This window comes from Schistocerca nitens, chromosome 3 (genome assembly GCF_023898315.1).
Source record: "Schistocerca nitens isolate TAMUIC-IGC-003100 chromosome 3, iqSchNite1.1, whole genome shotgun sequence".
NCBI classification, from domain to species: domain Eukaryota; kingdom Metazoa; phylum Arthropoda; class Insecta; order Orthoptera; family Acrididae; genus Schistocerca; species Schistocerca nitens.
In genome coordinates this window covers 889,849,748-889,869,853 of record NC_064616.1, presented here as the reverse complement: position 1 = coordinate 889,869,853, position 20,106 = coordinate 889,849,748, and the positions used below count along the sequence as shown (strand labels likewise).

The 20,106-nt window shown below is 35.3% G+C and overlaps 1 protein-coding gene across 1 annotated transcript in view; it reads right to left on the bottom strand.

Annotated features, from left to right (window-relative positions):
• Nucleotides 1–9,753: 9,753 nt before the first annotated feature.
• Nucleotides 9,754–20,106, bottom strand: part of LOC126248942 (ubiquitin-conjugating enzyme E2 H) — a 140,508-nt gene continuing 130,155 nt past the window's right edge. Inside the window, exon 5 of the mRNA XM_049950458.1 lies at nt 9,754–18,655. Within this exon, the coding sequence (XP_049806415.1) occupies nt 18,531–18,655 (125 nt within the window). The 3' untranslated portion in view covers nt 9,754–18,530. The remainder of the gene's footprint in view (nt 18,656–20,106) is intronic.

The following is a 20,106-nucleotide window of genomic DNA, read 5'->3' as shown; positions in this document are numbered from 1 at the left end:
GCTTAGCCATAACAGGCAGAATTAGCAGCACACCAACCGCTGGGATGGAAGCCGTGCTGAACATGCCTCCACTACACCATTGGGTCAAGATGAAGACAGCAGCTGGTGCATACAGACTCAAAACTGGTAAAAACTGGATCTCATTGGGATATCCAGAATCACACATTAAAATAGTGAGTGAGGTAAATATAGGAATGGCTAGGGAAATGCCGGCCAACTGTATAATAACTCCCAACTGCTTCAACAAGCCTTACAATATAATAATTGGAAGCAGGGAGCAGTGGGAAAAAACAGTTCGACACCGTACGGGGGACATTGTCTGGTTCACCAATTGGTCAAAATCATATCAAGGTGCTGGGGTTCAGCCAAGACTGGAGAGCATCATCTCTCTAGCAAAACTGACCTCGGTATTCCAAGTTGAAATTACTGCAACCAGGGCATGCGTGGAGGAGAAAATGTGTAGGTGCTACAAGGACCATAGCATCTACATCTATTCAGATAGCCAGGCAGCCCTGAAATCACTGGCAGATCCTGCAACAAGATCTAAGATTGTTGCAGAATGTCACAGGGCTTTGGTGGAGCTAGGGGGAAGCAATAGGGTAAACTTAGTGTGGGTCCCTGGCCACTCTGGGATTGGTAGCAATGAACAAGCTAACAGATTGGCCAGGATGAGGGCAAAGACTCCATTCATTGGACCAGAACCTGTCCTCACAATCACCAAAGCTATGATCAAACTAGAACTACAGAACTGGCCTAGAAGAGAGCACGCAAAATACTGGACCAAAGTGTATAAACAAAAACATGGTAAGGTAATGATGCCAAATTCGTGTTTTAAAAGAAGCTTTGTAATCCTGGTATTGAACAGGAAAGAGATTAAACTCATGGTTGGACTGATGACCATCCATGGGAATTTCAAAAAACTCCTACATACAATGGGTATAACAGGAGGAGATCCTAAATGTAGGATCTGTGACGAGAGTGAAGAAACTGGATCATACCTCCTAATCTTCAAATGCTCGACATTGGAGAGCAAGAGAGACAGAATTTTCGGGACAACTAGACCTGAAGAAATTGTGTCTAACAAAGAACTGGTAAAGGGCATTGGTTGGCTTTACTAGATATAATGGGAGAGGTACCGCACAATAAACTCTGTTTCAGTGCGGGCAGTGGTGGGTTGGACCAGAGCTGTTTCAGCTTCGCTGCCAAAATCAAATCAAATCAAATCAATCAATCATTAACCATGGTCTCTCAGAAGGTTCAGTACTTAGCCCAATATTGTTCTTTTTCCTATATATATATATACATGATTTACAAAAGACATTAGAGGACTCTTCAAAAATGGTGGTGTTTGCTGATGTTGAAAGTATACTGATAAAGGGCCTCTAACACATAAAGGGGCCCAAACAAATCCGAATCACAGCTGGAAGAATACTGGAACGAGCTTACAAATGGTTCACAGTCAACTACTTAAATAGGAAGAGGAATTCCATCTTATGCAAGACACCTGTTTTTCTGTTTTGTTTCACCCAGACATGTTTCAGCACTTGGTGCTATCTTCAGTGGGTTATGTTTATTTTCTAACTTACATGATACTATTGGACATTTATTTTGGTGGCTATTCTGCTACACAATTTACAACTTTCATGGTTTAGATATTGTGGTGCCATGACGTAATGGCAGCGAAAACTCTGCCTATGTTTTGAAAAATCGGAGGTCATGAAATCTGCCTATTCACTTCGCCAAGAACATATGAGAAAGCACATGCATAAGGCAGAATTCCTCTTCCTATTTTGTAGCAATCACAGAAATAACAAGGAGAACTGCAATGCCACAAGATGATCAACTACTTAAAGTCTTACAAAAACTTATAGTATGTAGTTCCTGGTAAATCAAAATGAGTTATGGGTACCACAAGTAGTGAGCAATGAGTACACACTTTATTGACTGGAAACAAAAAATCAATAAATGTTGTCAAATGAATAAAATGCACATTTCACCCATGAATGTCTCATAAAAGGAGAAGTGTTAACAGTTAGTGTTCCACTAGTAAAGCAAAAATTCAATACCATTTGTTTCGGAAAACTAATATTACTTCCCCATGGCATCTTGACTGCTTAACAGAAATAGCATCACCTCCCACCTCCCTTAGGTAAATTTTCTGTTTCTCTATCTTGTTATCTTCAGAATTATTCTAACACAATACAGAAAGATGGACATGACCTCTAATTTAGTCACTGAGAGATTAGTTAACATTGCAAGAAGTAGTGTTGAAGTCACTGTCTACAAGTACAGTGAGGATTGTGTTCTCTCTTATTTATATTTTACTCTGTAACATATTTTAATGATATACCACGCAAATCACAACAAAGGCTAAGCTATAATTTTTTCAATACAAAGAATATGCCTACCAATGCATTCAGTTAGTATAATGGTTAGATTGTATTCCCTATCATTGTGAGAGCATGCAAAAAGCATACAACATAAATCAGACATGTAAGTAAGTGAAAGATTATAGATGTCCCATCAACACATTAGAGCTTAGTGAGAAGTATATGGTGCAAATGAGTGAACATGTCATGAGCTTAAGAGGCTCATTAATTTGTTAAGGCCAATGAAAAAAATCGTTTGCCAAACTTCATGTCTGCATCTCTCTTTTTGAAATTTCATCAGTGCTACACCTAAATTACTTATTACCCAGTCTGTATCATATTTGTGCCTCCTAGTGCTGAAGCTTTTCCTATTCCTACTGAGGTGGGAGAGTACACCTCAGGTAAAGTTACAAATTTAATAGTTCTATGATTTATCTCTTCTTAGAGAGATATAGACTTAATATGCTTCAACATCAAACAAAAACTTGGCATTTACCTTTCTAAAATTTTTCCACACTGCTATGAAAATATCATGTAGACTTCATAAGAAGACACTTAACAGATGGAATGAATGGCTTAAATATTCCTTCAACTTTGATGAACTTATATCTAGGGTATTCAAACTAGGACTCCATACTCACTAACTGCTCACAGTAGCAATGAGAGAACTCTTAATTGCCATTGCTGCAAGTTGCTAATGGAAGTAGTTTACTGCAACCTGGATCAGTAATCAGATACTGTGGCCCCACAGCATGTGAAACAGAGATGCAACATGTTACCAAGCAACTTTAAATTAACTGATTTCTATTACATTTCTGTTAGGTTTTTAATTTTGCTACCATTAGTTAGGATTTGTGTTATCCTTGCATTGTGCATGAGCTACAACATTACTACAGAGAATTATATACCCAGTTAGATTTGCATAACTGTACTATTAGTAGTAATTAGAACTAATGAGGCAGGAATGAATCATTAAACAGATGACATATTTACTTGGATAAAACATTAACAATCAAGACACACAAATTTTGTATGAACTGAAAATTATTTTACTATTCAGTTTTCGTCATGTTACATTTTTTGGCAGTAATCATCATAGCAAATGGCAGTAACATAAAATACAGATACAATGCATATTGTCAAGACATACATCTATATTTTTTTTGTTGTATGACAATGGTGACCACCAAAATGAGTGGTAAGAAAAACTGAATAGTAAAGCAATTTGCAAATCAAATATAAAATTCTGTGTGTAAGACCTAAAATGAGCACTGGCCTCCTTATGAATTTTCTATTTAATATTGTGAACACAGACAACTAAAGACTGTGGGTGGATATGGATTGAGGGTGGCAAGTAGTTTTGTGTGTGGGTGTGGGTGGGTGAAGCAATAGGGAATGTAATCATACAGTTGAGACATGAAATCTCATAAGAGGCAGGTGACCATGGTTATATTATGATGTATTACTGTATTGAAGCTGAATAGATCACTTCAAAAAAAAGTCATACAGCCAGTGAAAAATGACTTAATTACTCAAATTGCTCACTTCATGTGTTGTAGATTTATTCCCATTATCAGGATATGTTAGTTGTCGCCAGATTCCTATGAACCCAAAATTACCAATCCTTAGATCGCTGCTAAAGCTTCGTATAGATGATTACCCTGCATGCCCAATTGTAGATGGCTGTCAGTGCCCCAACTGCAGTGAGTAGATTCTGTTGTACAAAAATGAAAAATTGTTTTACCTTCAAAGATCACTGGTCTGTCAAAACCAGCTACAAAATGGCTGCATTATTGCAAGACACCAGGACCCCACATGAAGCCGCTATGGCGTCTTTTGATATCAGACTTATACATAAATGTTCCTATTGATGATAAATTAGAAATTATCAAATGTACTCTTCTGAAATATCAGAAAGTTCCCCTAAGGTGAAATTTGTAAGCTTCAAGAGCTACTGAATATTACACTCACATTTAACTACTTAATGTGCACTGGAAAAATATATTTACAGAAAGGTGATTTGGCCACAGGCTGTTGCCTGACTGGCCATCCAGCTAACATTTTTATAGTTAGTCTTATTCTATGGCTGTATCTCCCTTAGTTCAAACTCAAGACTGTTTTAAGATAGGTCACTGCTTTATGGAATTAGTTTAAATGTTTGCACTGTTATAAATTTGTATCTGCTTTGAACAGATAACATATGTACTTCATTAATTCTTTCACCTTACTCAAGGTTTTATTTTCTTTGATGAAATTTATGTTTTATTCTGTTGATTGTTCTCCTGTTATTCAAATTACTTTCACTGATGTGTTCTGTCAGGTGGTTTCATGCTTATTACTATACACTACCCTCTAAATACTGTTCTGTCCTCCACATATTTTTACACTCCACCTCTCCAACCCGGCATCCGCCCCTAAAGCTAACTGTTTCTTCCCTTCTAACCCTCTTGTCACCCCTCCATCACTTTACGCCAAGACAATTTCACTTTATTGTTAAAAAAAAGTTAATACTAGTTACGAAGAAAAACTGTAGTAATCATATACAGCTTTTGTTTTCTAGATTTTTCAACACTCACTGAAAGTCGTCTTCCATTCTCCTTTCCCCTTCACAGTCTCATACCTCCCCATTTTTACCTGCAGACCATAAGCTCCTGTTACCTCCATCTCTCACAAGAAATTTTTAGTTAAACCAGGCCAATCAGTAGATTACAGTTTGTCTTTGCTGTTGTACACCAGATGTGTTGACAATGCAAACATAATTTTAATTGTTGTTCCTAAAAATGTGACCTGTTCAAATAGTGGGACCTTTTTTTTTTTTTTTTGCTCACTTTTGCACAGTATCTATCTTGTAATGATTAAAGATATCAGTTAGTAATGAGTCACAGTTGTCTTTGCAATATTTGTTGCCACTCATCTTTCTGTACACACTCATCTTTCTGTACAATCCAGGATAGAATAATGACAATATTATGAAAAGGATAGATTGCTACTCACTATATAATGGAGATGAGTTGCAGGCAGGCACAATAAAAAATAAATTTTCAATTTATATTTGTATGTTTTGTACTTATTGTAAATATACCTTTGTAAAAATATTTGAAATTTTTGAATACAAACTGTCAGATATTACACCCATGGCGCCACCATGTAACCCCTGCCCTCTTCTGGCCAAACTTTTCTTCCTTCCCCTTCCCTACAATTACTAGTAGTCTGTCAGCTTTACATATAAATCTAGTAATGCTTGCATCCTGTGACCCTCTGTGCACTTGGGTAGGTTTTCATGTATTGCATTTTGAACTTTGTTAATGTCTTTTATATTTTTTTCATGTCCCATGTGGAAATTTGATCTCATCTTACTTTTTGATATCTGGTGATGGAAATAAATCCAAAGCATGTCAAGTGAGCAATTTGAGTAATAAAGTCATTTTTCACCGACTGTAACTTTTTTTTTGAAGTGACCCATTCAGCTCCAATACAGCACAATGTTATAATACGCGAATGTAATGTCTGTAATAGTTTTAAGCAAAACAATTTTGGCTACAAAATAAAATTATTAGCAACAGTATATAATTAGCCATTTTATCTCCAAGTAAACAGTGATGTCCTAAAGGATTCATCCCCCATTCATCTGAAGTGGTTACGGGAAATCATGAAGGTACACATGCTATATGACTTAGCACTGAACTACACTATTCAGTCAAAAATGAAAAAGTGGATTTTCTATGAGTGAGCACTGTTGCCTCAATTGTACAGAAGCTTCCTAGATTTGTGAAGTATATCTGAGGCTATTAAAAATCAATTTATTTCCTTACAATCCTATCTGTGATACTAGGCTAAATAGCAAAACTTGTTTATTTTTATTTAGTAAGACACATATAGAGAATGGTTTGGTATTATCACAAGTCAAATGATGTTAAGTGCTTGTTAAGTAAAGTATCACTGAAGTTTCAAGAATAAACACAAGTCTTTTTCTGCATTAGCTGAGAAAGCATTCTGCATATTAAGTTACACATAATTATCATTTCCTTGAATGTGTACCTTCTAAGCACTAATTTCCACTTCATAGTGAACAGTGTCATCTGTAATCATAGTACCACATTGTATGCAGATCTGCTACTTTTATACAGTCTTCTAACCCAGAAATGGTAAAAGCATTAGTCAATTTATTAATTATTTATATAGCATAAAGTTTATTCCTTTGCCAGCATAGTCGCATATTGATAAACCACTAATTGTCTGAACAAACAAGGCTTAATTTTTTTAGGAGAAATGCAGTTTTGTATGTACTGCCATTTGCAGATGACCATCAGCCTATTCTATCACCTTTTAAACTTGAATCTCACGGATAAAATAGTACTTCTGCTTCTTTCTTTGCTAACCCGCCACATGCTGTTTACTGAATGAAGCCAGTAAATGTGAGTAGAGCTACATATGTTACTACGATGATATTGCCATCTACGGTAAAACATTATTGAAAAAAATTAAAAAGGGGGTAAACATAGTTGAGGTTTTTGGGGAAAGAGACCAAACAACGAGGTCATTGGTCTCATCAGATTAGGGGAGGATGGGGAAGGAAGTCGGCTGTGCCCTTTCAAAGGAACCATCAAAGCATTTGCCTGGAGCGATTTAGGGAAATCACGGAAAATCTAAATCAGGATGGCCGGACGTGGGATTGAACCATCGTCCTCCCAAATGCGAGGGGTAAACATAAAAGTTGAGAGCACAATTCAGGTTAACTAAATGAAAGAATGAAATCAATTGTTTCCACAGGAGTCAATATAAGAAAATGAAGCTCTTCAAGTTACAGTAATATCAGCAATACTTTCAAACACAATGAGTGAGCTAACTTTGTGTCAGGTGACATATACAGGAACATGCCGCAAAAATAACAGAGATCAATATAATTTTATTGGGAAATTTGCATTTCAATACTCTAAGATTTGCAAAATGAGACAATAATTTAATGAACATAAGCTTTGCTACAAAACAAAGTGGAAAATACCTGTGTCTGTATCATTTTACAAATTTAAGATTAAAGCGGGCATGACTTTCCAAAATGGGCAGCAGTAGCTCATGAAAAAGAAACAAAAAAAAAAAATTAATCCCTGCACATTTAATAGGCATGTGATGACACAAATGAGTGGTAAAGGAGGTATAGGCATATTTTCTTAGTGATTAAGGTGAGCCGGAGGTGCCTATGCTGCCCATGTTAAAATCACTAAGTTTGAGGAACATTTATGAATAAACTACCAAATAGAAAAATTTGAATTTTTTTTTACATATAGAGTGGTTTAGTATTGCAGTTATGACAGAGGGATTTTGGAGTATCCTTTCTAGTTTCCTTCCAATTCTTTTTTTTTATTAATGACTCAAATTTTTTTACAAATAATTGCTTTATATTTAAACTGAAATGAAACTACTGAACATATTGCCAAATGGCTGTGTTACAATGTAAGTTTGACCACTAGGAGTGCTGTATAAAAATTTCATCTCTCTAGCTTGAGTGGATTTTGAGAAAATGTTCCTTATATTCGAAAAATTCTAATTTACGGGAAATGGCTATCAAAGTTTCTCAATACATTCCTGCACTATAGGATGGATTATCACGGTCTTCCTCTTCATCCTCCATAAGCTTCCTCTTCTGTCTTCTTTTCTGGCCTGTTGTTCCATCATACTTCATATGCCTTTCTCTTCTTTCTGCTCCTCTTATCCTTTCTCTGTTAATATTTCTTAGTGCTCGTACAGTGTTCACCCCAGCTGTAAATCCTAATGCCTTCAGAACTTCACACTTCACACTGTTCCCTTGGTTGTAGGTTACTATTGCATCATAAATGCCAAAGTGCAGTGTTTTTATGTTTACAAACACCCTTTTAGGAATCACTTTCCAAATCAAATTGTTTACGCTCTCATTAGGATTCTGCGTCTTTCCGTGTAGACATTTGTGTAACAATTCTGGCTGTGCTAAGTCATGAAAAATTGGTTTTATTGTTCCCTCCTGATTCTTGTACATACTGCATATTACCCGCTTTACACAAGAAGTATAATACTACCAGCAACAGGTGCAACACTGAACTAATTCGAAACGGTAAACAGCAAAGAGACGATGTTCCGTGCTCTTATTCATTGTAGTATCGCAACTTGGTATTAGTGTTAATTTTCTTTTCCCTACGTTCTTCCTCTTCTTATATACACGGTTACTAAAACGTGGCATCGTAACCAGAACAAAAGTGTACGACAATATTAAATGGAGCAAGATGTTCGAAATTCTGAGGAAAATAGGAGTAAGCTGTAAGGAAATACGGGTAATATTTGTCACAGAAAACAATGTAGCCAACCCTTGCACACTCGCTGTATGCGTAACATAAGGCGCTGTATGCGTAACAGGTCGAGAAAATCCCAAGCAGTTCGCCAGGAAGTCACGAGAGGGTGTTAGATGCATTCAGCGGCCGCCAATTTCCTCTGCAGGCGTGGGGGAAAATGGTATAACAACTCCACTTCTAGGGCGAGTAGAACAATAATTCAAAGTTTACATTAAAGAGGAATGTTCCAATTAATTTTCGGCAGGAAAAAAAAATCGTAATTTTTTGGATTTGACCACCTCCGGCTCCCCTTAAATGGCATATTGAAGACAAAAGGTATACTGCACTACTAAAGTGATACTTCCGGTTCCACAAAGATGACAATGCTGCAAATCAAATAACAATTTTTGGCTTAAAGAGAGTGAGTACAAGTTGTGTTCACTACCCACGGTGCCACATAATGGATGGCTTCCTTCACAGTTCACATGTTCATATGCCAACCACATTCCTGAAACTACTCTGATTTTCAAAGTTGATTTCATTTTCCAAACAAAAACCTGCATCAAGGTACAAAAGTTGTGCACCATGAACAAATAATGGAACAGCTTCTATTAATATTTCCAATATAACTTTTCACAAGATAACAATCCATCAGAAAGTAGTTGAGAGCAGACATTATGCTAAACTGCAGTCACTAGCTGAGGACAGGCATTGTAGAGAGAGAGAGAGAGAGAGAGAGAGAGAGAGAGAGAGAGAGAGAGAGAGAGAGAGAGAGAGAGAGCGAGCGGGGGGGGGGGGGGGGGGTGTTGAATTAGAACTGTCAAAAGTATTACACTTTCATCTAATTTAAGTTAAGGCATCAACACACACTGTATGTATTTGTCATTTTTTGTTCTAATCTTTTGTGTTGCCATTTTTTTTATATACTCCTTTTGCCTATTTAGCATACATGGTTCTCAGAGCTTGCTTTGTTTCACTGTACTACTGCCAACCAGGTCAGTATTTCAAGTGTGGATGAAGTTGGATATATCACACACAAAGAGTTCAAGAAAATATTGCAGTGGACCACTGACAGAGATGATACATTCTGAGAATAACTAAAACTTTAATTAGAAACAACTTTCTGATCACACTATTACATAAAGTATTACTTCTGATTCATCACTAAAATAACAGGGCTGCATACACAGCCATAAGATTAAAATTCATTAACCTTCTCTGTTTCTGTACTTACTACACCGGACAACTTTAAGCAAAGAGTCACAAAAACATAGATTATAAACTCACATCTTCACATTAACAACTCTGTTTATATCCAGATTCTAGTGGCAGTGGCAGCATTAATTGTTATAGTTTCATTTTGCACTGTGGCTACACGACAGGATGAGATTCAACTTTTAATTCTATAAAGAATATATCTACTATACACTCATTGCATGCTACATGTGTGACTACACTTTATTTATTTGTTTTTTCTGATGGACACATGCATGCATATTATATTTTCACTCCTGAAAACTCGTTGCCTTGATATAACTAAATTTGCAAACAAGAAATCGTTGTGTACTGACAACATAATTTCAGGAAGCACTATACAGTATCATCTCAAAACATTATATATACAAGGTTTTCTTGTTGGGCTGAATTAAGAAAATCTTCTAAGGTTCTCAGCCATCTCAAAATATTGAAAATACATCTCAACCTATGAAATAAGTCAGAAAGACTTCAAATAAATTTTTCTAACAGCTTTATGCTGCATATAGAACACAGAACATTTCTAACACACGACTGCCAAGAGAAAATATTGAAAATACACATTGTAATTCATATCATCTGCTGCACCTTCAGTCTCTCGCTCCAATTTCCTGTCTAAGTTTTATCATGTAACTTTGCCATTACTCTCGGGTTCCCAAACTAAGAAACACTGTCTCACAGTTAAGGATTTAGGGCCCTTCTCCCCATTTCATGTTACTGAAGATATAGCACTAGGGCTTCAGGTGTTTGATATAGACCACACAGCAAAGAAGTTTTAGATATTCAACAGCTTTTTTGTGTGTCTGCTCAGCATTAAGAAGCTTGGAGGCTGATTAAAAGTGCTATATCTCAACACAACACAACAACATAGAATGGTGACAAACTCTTCTCTCTATTTTGCGTTAGTTTTTGCTTTCAAATTGGCAGAAAACCAAAGATTTCCTTAATTAGCACATTTTATTACAAAGAAGAAGTGATATACTGCTACACATGTTTCTAAAAGATGTCACAGAAACAAAAGTGGTACAAATACCTCAGTAAAATACAATTTTGTAATTGGTATGCACCACATTTAAGAAATTAATGAATTGTAAAAGGCACTTGCATTTATAAGCATGAACTGCAAGAGCAGTTCATTGTATTGGGCACTATCAGTATGATATGACAACAGCAGTACACTTATTAGGAACTGTCTATTTAATACAAAATAATTTTTTTCAGAGAAACAAAGTAATCCTACATAAATATTTGTAATTTAGTGTAGCAAACATGTGAAAGAGATAACACAAAAAAGTACCTAAGATCACTATTTGTTTGCCATTTTCAGCATAGCAATACATGGGCTACTGCTAAAAACTGTGTTGATACAAGGCCTCTACTAATGAAACCAGGTGTCACCACCTTGCAAGCACTGGATCATACAACTACATTCAGATTGTCACTGACTACAGCCTTCAAATCTATTAGCAAGGTATGTAAGGATTCAGTGTTGGTCTCTAGAAAAATGTAACTTTTTTCGCTTAAGTAAGCATCGAACTGTGATTTTTATTTGCGTCCAAATAGTGGCTACAAATGTGATTTACATGTGTTAAGTAATGAATGAGTATCTGTGCTCTGCTAATTGGTTTCTGTAACTAGGAATCACACTACTTTCAGAAGTACATGCAACTGCTTGCATGTTTTGAATGGGGTGGGTGGGACTGCAATCTATGATGTGGGGTTCCTAAATGTCAACATTACTTTCATGTGGAAAGTGATACTTACTAATACATTTTACAGAAAACTGATTTTTTATTTATTTATGAGACTCGCTTATTGGCACAATATATGGCATAACTAAGGATTAAACTTAGGTTCCATCAAGTTTTTCCTTAGTCAGATGAGAGTTTGCAAACCAAAAGCTTTACACAAAACAAAACTAAAGGCTTAAAATGACAGGGGAAAAGCATAACTAGAAACACACAGTATTTAACAGCAAAATGACATTTATCAGTAAAGGCAGGATCTGTCATCACTTTTCTTTCTGTTACCACTGAAAAGGTTTCTATTTTATAACATTTGGCTGTTAAGACTTTGCCAGTGTAAGTTGACCTATGCCTTCTCTTACAGAGTTTTAACATTATAAATATTAGTTTTCATTCACAGACAGTAAATTTTTGTAAATGCTGTAACAAAATGAGAATGATGCAAAGTGGGCACAGAACAAAAAATAACACTGCAATAAGTTCTTATATATGAAAAATTTGGGAGATTGAGGTATTACCTCAAATAACACAAACCCACAACACATATTAATGCAGCAAACTATCATGAGCAAAATAAAACCAATTAAGTAAAAAAGTATTTTAAAAAAAGCTCCATAAAATACATTTGTCAATGGAAACTGTTGCGGAAATGACTTCAGCCAAGGTTTACACTGCAATTAGAAATTTTTGGATTCTGAAGATGATACTGACTTCATTTAATATTTTTTTTTTTTTTAGAAACTGTTGATACTGTCAAGTAAACAATGTATCAGGGAACAACAGTTTTCTGCTTTGCTATGATTCAACAGTTCTCTAGAGAATACCATGTAGTGTGTAAAGTATTGAATAGAATAAAATCCATGGTAGTGTAGAGGCGGAGGCAGGGAGGTAGCAAAATAACTACTACAGGTAAGGACCCTGTGGTGCACGTTTGGACGAAATGCCTGCTGTCGACTATAAACAGACAGAATGATGCGTAGTTATAACACCTCCAACTAAAGCCTCACAACAGACAGAAGTCGTAAATAATTGTTAAACAATTCTAAAAATAAATTTTGAATAATGCACAACAGGGATTGCAAGGTTCATCAATGACAATCTTAAGTTTGTAAACTGTCTTTCATTATTGTATTACAAAAATTTCTATGGGATTAATACATCTCACTCATTAGTTATTTATCATACAAACAATCCTAACCACACAATAATAATCCAGGAATAATTATTATGCATCCACAAAATTCTTATTATCTACAATGAAACTGCCATATTCCACCTTAGAGCTCTAGAACACAAAGGCACACAAAGAAATCTGTTTAATATGGGCACACTCCATGCTTTACAATGACTATACAGATCATACCTGATATATTGTGATGATGTGTAGAAGAATGATTCCAACAGTACAAAACTGTGGAAATTTAATAATTTATTATTTTGCACAAAAATTAGTGGTAGATTTTTGTCATCACAGTGAAAGCATGACAAATGGCAGGAACAGAATTACCTGATACACTTACACACATCAACATTAAGATGAACAAAATTTGTGTGTACTGTTTTGTAGTACAAGGAAAGGTACCACCACTTGCATAAATGATTACATTGTAACAACTGAACATACTGTATACAGAGTAACACAAATCTGACTAGCTTTCTTTCATTTGAATTGCATTCTGTTACATGTAAAATTAAATGAACAAAAAGATTCACATGTGCAATGAGATGTATTACCTAAGGTTTTCAGACAAAGAGGTATTATTTTTAGCTTTTAGGCAGAGCAATTTCATACTGTGCCATTACAATATTTCACTACAAAATTTCAACAACAGATATGAACAACAACAAAAATAAAAGTTTATATAAAATATTAATTTTTCCATAAATAGACAACTTTACTCACAATGTTGATGAAGAACATAGTTTATTAAATGGTACAATAAATTCAAAAAGAAATATTGAGAGCTTCTCTCTCACCAATTGGTAAGACTCACTGTGGTCCACTTATTTCTAAGGTACATTTCTTCTGCTTACTGACTTACACAACTTTTAACAGTACTGAGCATTACATCACAAAACAATGACTACTGGTATTACATAGATTTAAGATCTCCCCACTCATCTACTGATTCAATTCTAGATGTAATTTGAACTGCATAAGACGAGCATATCATACGAAAACACCTGTCTGCATTAATCAGCCCTATTTTACATTTATAACAGTGTAGAATTATTTCTGATAAAATGTCAAGTAAGTTAAAATTATTGATATTGCTGTGCATTTATCGCATATCAGAGGACCCTAAAAATGACACTTTAGTTGATATTAATTATGACAGTAAGACACTTGTAACCCCCCACCCAACTTGCATGCTGAATGCATTAAATTACATTGTCACACTAAATATTCTCATGTTTACATAAATAAGCTATTACATATATAACCCACTCATTCCTCATGTTCCTACCTGAATGAAAACATGGGAGCTTAATAACAACTCAATACATGTCAATTTTCTGAAGAAAATTGACTTGAAAGCTGACAACCTTTGCCTTTAAAGCTGGCTCAATGCACCTGTGAATGTGACAGAAATCTCATTACTACTACATGTGCACCAACAATTACCATTTTTCTCCAAAAATCATAATGTACTTCACGTTTTACCACACAGTGAAATTCAAATTCAGATGAAAGAAAAAACTGAATAGAGAAAGTAATTAGCACAGTACTGTTGGATATTAACAGGATGATGAAACATCACCCTTGGTTCACTGTTAAATGAATTATAGCTGTATACAGACACTGATTTCCTTCTGTTGTTCATTATTTATGCAATCAGACAAACTAACTGATTGTGGTAAAAGCCTTTCATAACAATTAGCCAATGGATAGAATGAAATGAACCACCTTCCAACTTTATATAAATTCAATATTTTCATTTGCTAAGTCTAATTATATGATTATATGGCTAACAGAAGGGGAGGAACAGAGAGAAATACTATTTCAGAAATCTTTGTCTTATATAATAGTGCATGATGCACCAAATTTAAACAGAGCAAAAGACAACTTTTTCAGGGAGTACTGTGTCATTTTACAATAACTATTCAATGCCCTCCCCACTAAGTTATGCTAGCCTGATTTCCTGGCACAACCTTATGCACTTGTTGTAGTTATAAAGTTATTTTATACATCCTCAATTTAACTTTAGTTTCTTAGTCAATTTCATAAACACAGCAATAAAACGGTAGCAGCAACGTGTTGCATAGGCTCTTCACTTACACCAATTCAACTTTTGTGTTTACGTTTTCAACTGACCACCTCACCTCAGAGTATATTCTACTAAATGGTAATCTTTGCTGAAAAGTTTTATTTATCAATACTAGGGAAAAAAGTTTTATTGGAACATTTAGATCTCCCTTGTACTGCAGCTGTGCTCACCCGCCAACAAAATTACAAAGTGGTGTGGTGTGCGGGGGGAGGTCAGCTTCTTGTCTACTATATAACACCCTCTCCCCCCCCCCCAACCCCCCATGTACATTTATAAATTATTTTCATAAATGGAACTAATTAATTCATTAATCTTTCTTTTAAATCACTGACCTGTACTCTATGTGCAATTTCCATCTCCTCAAGTTCTGAAGCTCATTTGTGTAAAATAACTATTACGCATTCACAAGTTATATCTCTCGCCATAATTTAAATAGAGATCTTTAACATTTTCACCAGATAAACCCTCCTGTTTTCAGAATTGTAATTTTTAGCTTGTTTCTTTTTCTCAAACAGTAAACTTATTCACAGTTTGGTGTTTTATATAGACATTCACTATTTCTTTTTGGAAAAAAAAAAAAAAATCCCAGATCCGTTTTTAACAATTTCTTACAGTCTGATATTTTTCTTTCAGTGTATTAATTACAATTAATTGGACATAAAATTGTCAGAAAATTAACTTTTTAAGTAATCCCACATATCTCAACTCACAATAAAATGCACAACAATAGTCAATAGTAAACAAGTTACTACAAAGACTAAAATTATCACTTTCTACAAATCAATGTGAGTTAATTATTGTTCAACAGTTACCTTAATATTGTAAACTGCAGTCAACATAACAAACATAAAATATTGCAATATTAACAATCATAATATGTTGCAATATTAACTCTTGACTAGGCTTCAAGACAGGGCCTCAAGGAATTAAGTCTGAAATTCATTAATATTTTCTCTCTCTCTCTCTCTCTCTCTCTCACTCACACACACACACACACACACACACACACACACACACACACACACACACACACAGTTGTTTGTCTGTTCTGGTGCAAAAAGTAACAAACCCTTCTTAGGAAAATTTCGAAGATAACTGAGAAGATACTGGGCTCATATTTATTCTCTCAGCAACAATATCACCAGGAAAACATTATAAGTAATGCCACAAGACCATCAGTGGACACAGCAGAGCCTTACGCCTTACGCCATACCTGCCAGCAGCAACACGTTCCACTTTGTTTAGCACAGTATCGAGAATTAATATAAATTTCCTGATTGACAACGATATATAGGAAATCAGGTAAAATTTCTTTTTCAACTTTTTTTTTTGCAACATAATTTTTATTACAAATGCCTACAAAATTTCAATGTTACTCTACATCCATTATAAATCTGCATGCCAATTTATATTTTAGTACAAACAATGACACTTGCTTTATCATATAATAAGAGCATAAATGGTTTTAGCTCAAACAGATCCTGTATCATCAACCAGCTGAACAGCACAACACTGTAAATGTCAATAAAAAATGGTTTCGAAGATTATGAATTATTGAAGAAGTTGGAAGAATCGGACTTTAATGTCAGTGGTCATGCATTATCAGAGTTTCCTAAAGAAAAAGACAGACACTTGTGGACAACAGAGTGTGGCGACACTGATGACAATGATTGTGTTGATAATGGTGAAGGCAATGGACTGCAATAAATATGCAGCAAGTACAACTGTAAGAAGTCACAACTGTGACTCTGACTAAGCTGATAATACCTCTCTGCCCAAGATCGTATTTACAGACCACATTTGTCTACAGTATATGTTTTCTCAACAAGTCACAAGTAACTGTGTGTATTACAAACATTCCATCCGAAGATATACTTTCCTAAACAGAGTGGACCTTGTGGCCACCGGCGGGAACACAGAGTCATGTGTGAAGCTCTGCTGTGTCCACCAGCAGCTTTGTGGCAGTCAACGTGTTAATGTTTTCAATGCTCAAGACGTCCACTTCACTTCAAGTATTATTTGCTTTTCAATGGCTTTCCTTTTGGCAGCCTCATTTATTAGACACTGTATAAACTGCCTCATCTCTTAAGGGCATTTTTACCAGTGCTTCCAATAAATATTAAATCAATGTAATAAACTGAAAATTCATGTCAATGCAGTTTCCTCCTTTTAGTGGAGGAAACAATTATCTAGATTAATTCTGTACTCTTACTGAACATAACTAGTTTTTTTTCTTTCACTTGTGATCAAATAAATTTTACCATGTTTGTATTGTTCAAAAGTTTTTTTCCTTCGCAACTGAAAATTAACAAAATTTTATGTGCAAGTCACTTGTTAAATGTTTGGGTCAAAGGCCGTTTTCTCCATTTTTCTTTGCAGCAGTTATCATAAAAACTTTATCATATGTCTCCACTTCATAAAATTGCTGAGACAGCTAAGTACTATCTGAGTATCTTAGTTATGTATGAAAAGTACTCTACTTAGATCAGTTGCCTGGAGTAAACCTATCCAATTATTTACCAAAATCCAAAACTAATTAGGCAAGTATGTGCACAACCTTCAAGGTCAGTTCTGATAACTGTATTCCAGGTCTGACTGACGCAGTGATTAATAAACTTCTGAGGTGACATTTTATAGGACTCACTGTCTACATGGATTTTATGCTCCAGACACTTTATCACAGTTGGTCATGTTTTGTTCTCTGTTCGCTGATCGTAGTGCACCCCCCCCCCCCCAAACAAACAAACAAACAAACACACACACACACACACACACACACACACACACACACACACACACAACTTTGAAAAACAAATGAGAATGTACTGACCCATCTTATTTAGTTTCTTCATTGCCACTGAACCAATCTAAACAATACTTTTACAGAAACAAATGGATGAAGAAAAATAAGTTTAATGCCTAGTTAAGAGTTAATTAGTGTGTAGCATTTACTATGGAGGAAATCACTCCGTAACAGAGTTAAAACTTTAGCAAAAAATTCATCCTGTATTACGCAATAAATTTTCTTGTATTCCTGTTTCACATTACAATAATAATATTTATGAACATGACACTAACATAAAAAGCAATAAAACTTAAGATCTGATGACAACAGAAATAAGATTGTTTACATAAAGTAAGATAACCTTACAATTTTAGGCATTTTAGTGGAATAAATAAATATCTCTGGATGAATTATGTACAAAAAGAGCAAGTTAAATGTAAATATGGTGAGGCTCCATAACAGAATATGAAACTTAAATTTATTTACAAATTATTTAATACACAAAACTTTATTGTATGTACAAGCATTAGTGAAATAAAATTATGTATGAATGTGTTATTTCTACAAAATATTCTATAAGATGTTCTGCCAGGTTGTTTTTCTTTCTCTAGTTCCCGTAAGCTCAGCAGCACATCATTGTTACAAAATGCTGCAGTCATTAAAAGTGATGCAGCAACATACCTATATTAATGTCTATTATTTATTTAGTGTTAAATGTCAACTCCCTGACAGGCTGTCCAACTGTTTGCACACTTCTGATCAATGTACACTTCATAGATCAGCTAAGACAGCCAATAATAAAGTTTATGTTATAATTCCATGTCTTGAGCTTCATCTTCACTGAAGTCTGACATGGATGACTCACTGTCAGATGACACACCTTGATTTTCCTGTTCCCGGAGAGCTTCTTCTGTAGCATACTTACGCACATATTCTGCAAAGATAAAATTACAAATTAATTATAGTTTCCTATAAAAGATTATATACATAAGAGAGAGTGAGAGAGAGAGAGAGAGAGAGAGAGAGAGAGGCAGGCATGAGGAAGGAACAAAGATAGAAGATGAGAGGAGTGGAGAGGTGGGGGAGTGGGGGTGAGGAAGCAACGAAGAGAAGAGGGCAGCTGGGGGATGTGAGGAAGGAACAAAGAGAAGAGGACAGATGGAGATGTAAGGAAGGGAGAGGAAGGATGATGTAACAGGAAGACTACAGTTAAGGCAAAGATGTGGTTAGTTGTGGGCCTAATTTGAACACACATATGTGAATAGCAACTTCAAGAAATGTATTGTGGGCTTCTTTATACGGACATGAAAATTTCAGAGAGAGGATACTGAGCTGCTACAGAAATACGAGGATTTCGTGCTTACCATGAGGCCAGATACTGAAATATCAACTACCTTCATGAAACATATCAATGGTTGCTAGTACTAGAAATCCAAGAATACCTTCCTAAATAAACAATGAAGAATTTTTTTTTTAATTCTGCCTCAAACTCATGAATTTAGTCCTGATTTGAGCTGCAAATATTTCTCAATGAAGTAAAAAAAATACATGGAATAGACTAAAAGTATACAACGAAAGACTGGCCAGAACGTTTATGTTTCTATATTCTGAAAAGTAAGTAAAAGATAGTGGGAAGAGATTCAGTGGAAGTAAGGAATTGTGGGAATGTGTCAACTAGTATACAACTGATGTGGTAAATTGTAGTAGTTGTTGTCATAGTAGTAGTAGTAGTAGTAGTAGTTGTTGTTGTTGTTGGTGTTGGTGTAGTTGACATAGGCCCTTTTGTCACATACTCTTCAAAACCAAATGTGACTGTGGTGAAACCATTTTTTGCTCAGAGGGTCACTTTTCTGTGTGGCATGGCATCAGTTTAAGCAGCACTTGGTGGTTATGGCTTTCTTTTGTGGTAATGGTGACAGAAAGTTTACCAGATCAGCAAGGTGAGACTTGCAATTAAGAAAATTCTGATGTTGCTCTCACTGGCTGTGAGAAGTCTCACAGCAAGTGAGAGCGACATTGGAATAGTTACTTGGCCAGAGAGTGACTGTGGGAGCTTTAGGAGGGTGAATAGTAATAGAAATACTTATAGCAGTAATAACAGTAATAATAATAATAATAATAATAATAATAATAATAATAACAGAGACTAAATCTGTTACTACTGGAAAGACCTTGACTTCCTTATAAAGTTATAAAGGACACAGAAGATGTGATCACCATTTTTGGTGATGTGCTTTAGTTGATCTTATTGTATGTGATAATATGTTATCCCTTGCATACTATGATGAATTAGGCATAGTGGTGGTAAAATGTGAAAGATTACATCACTATGTGAGGTACTCCCCACAGGGTGCTCTGCATATGTTGATTTCTCTCACCTCTCCC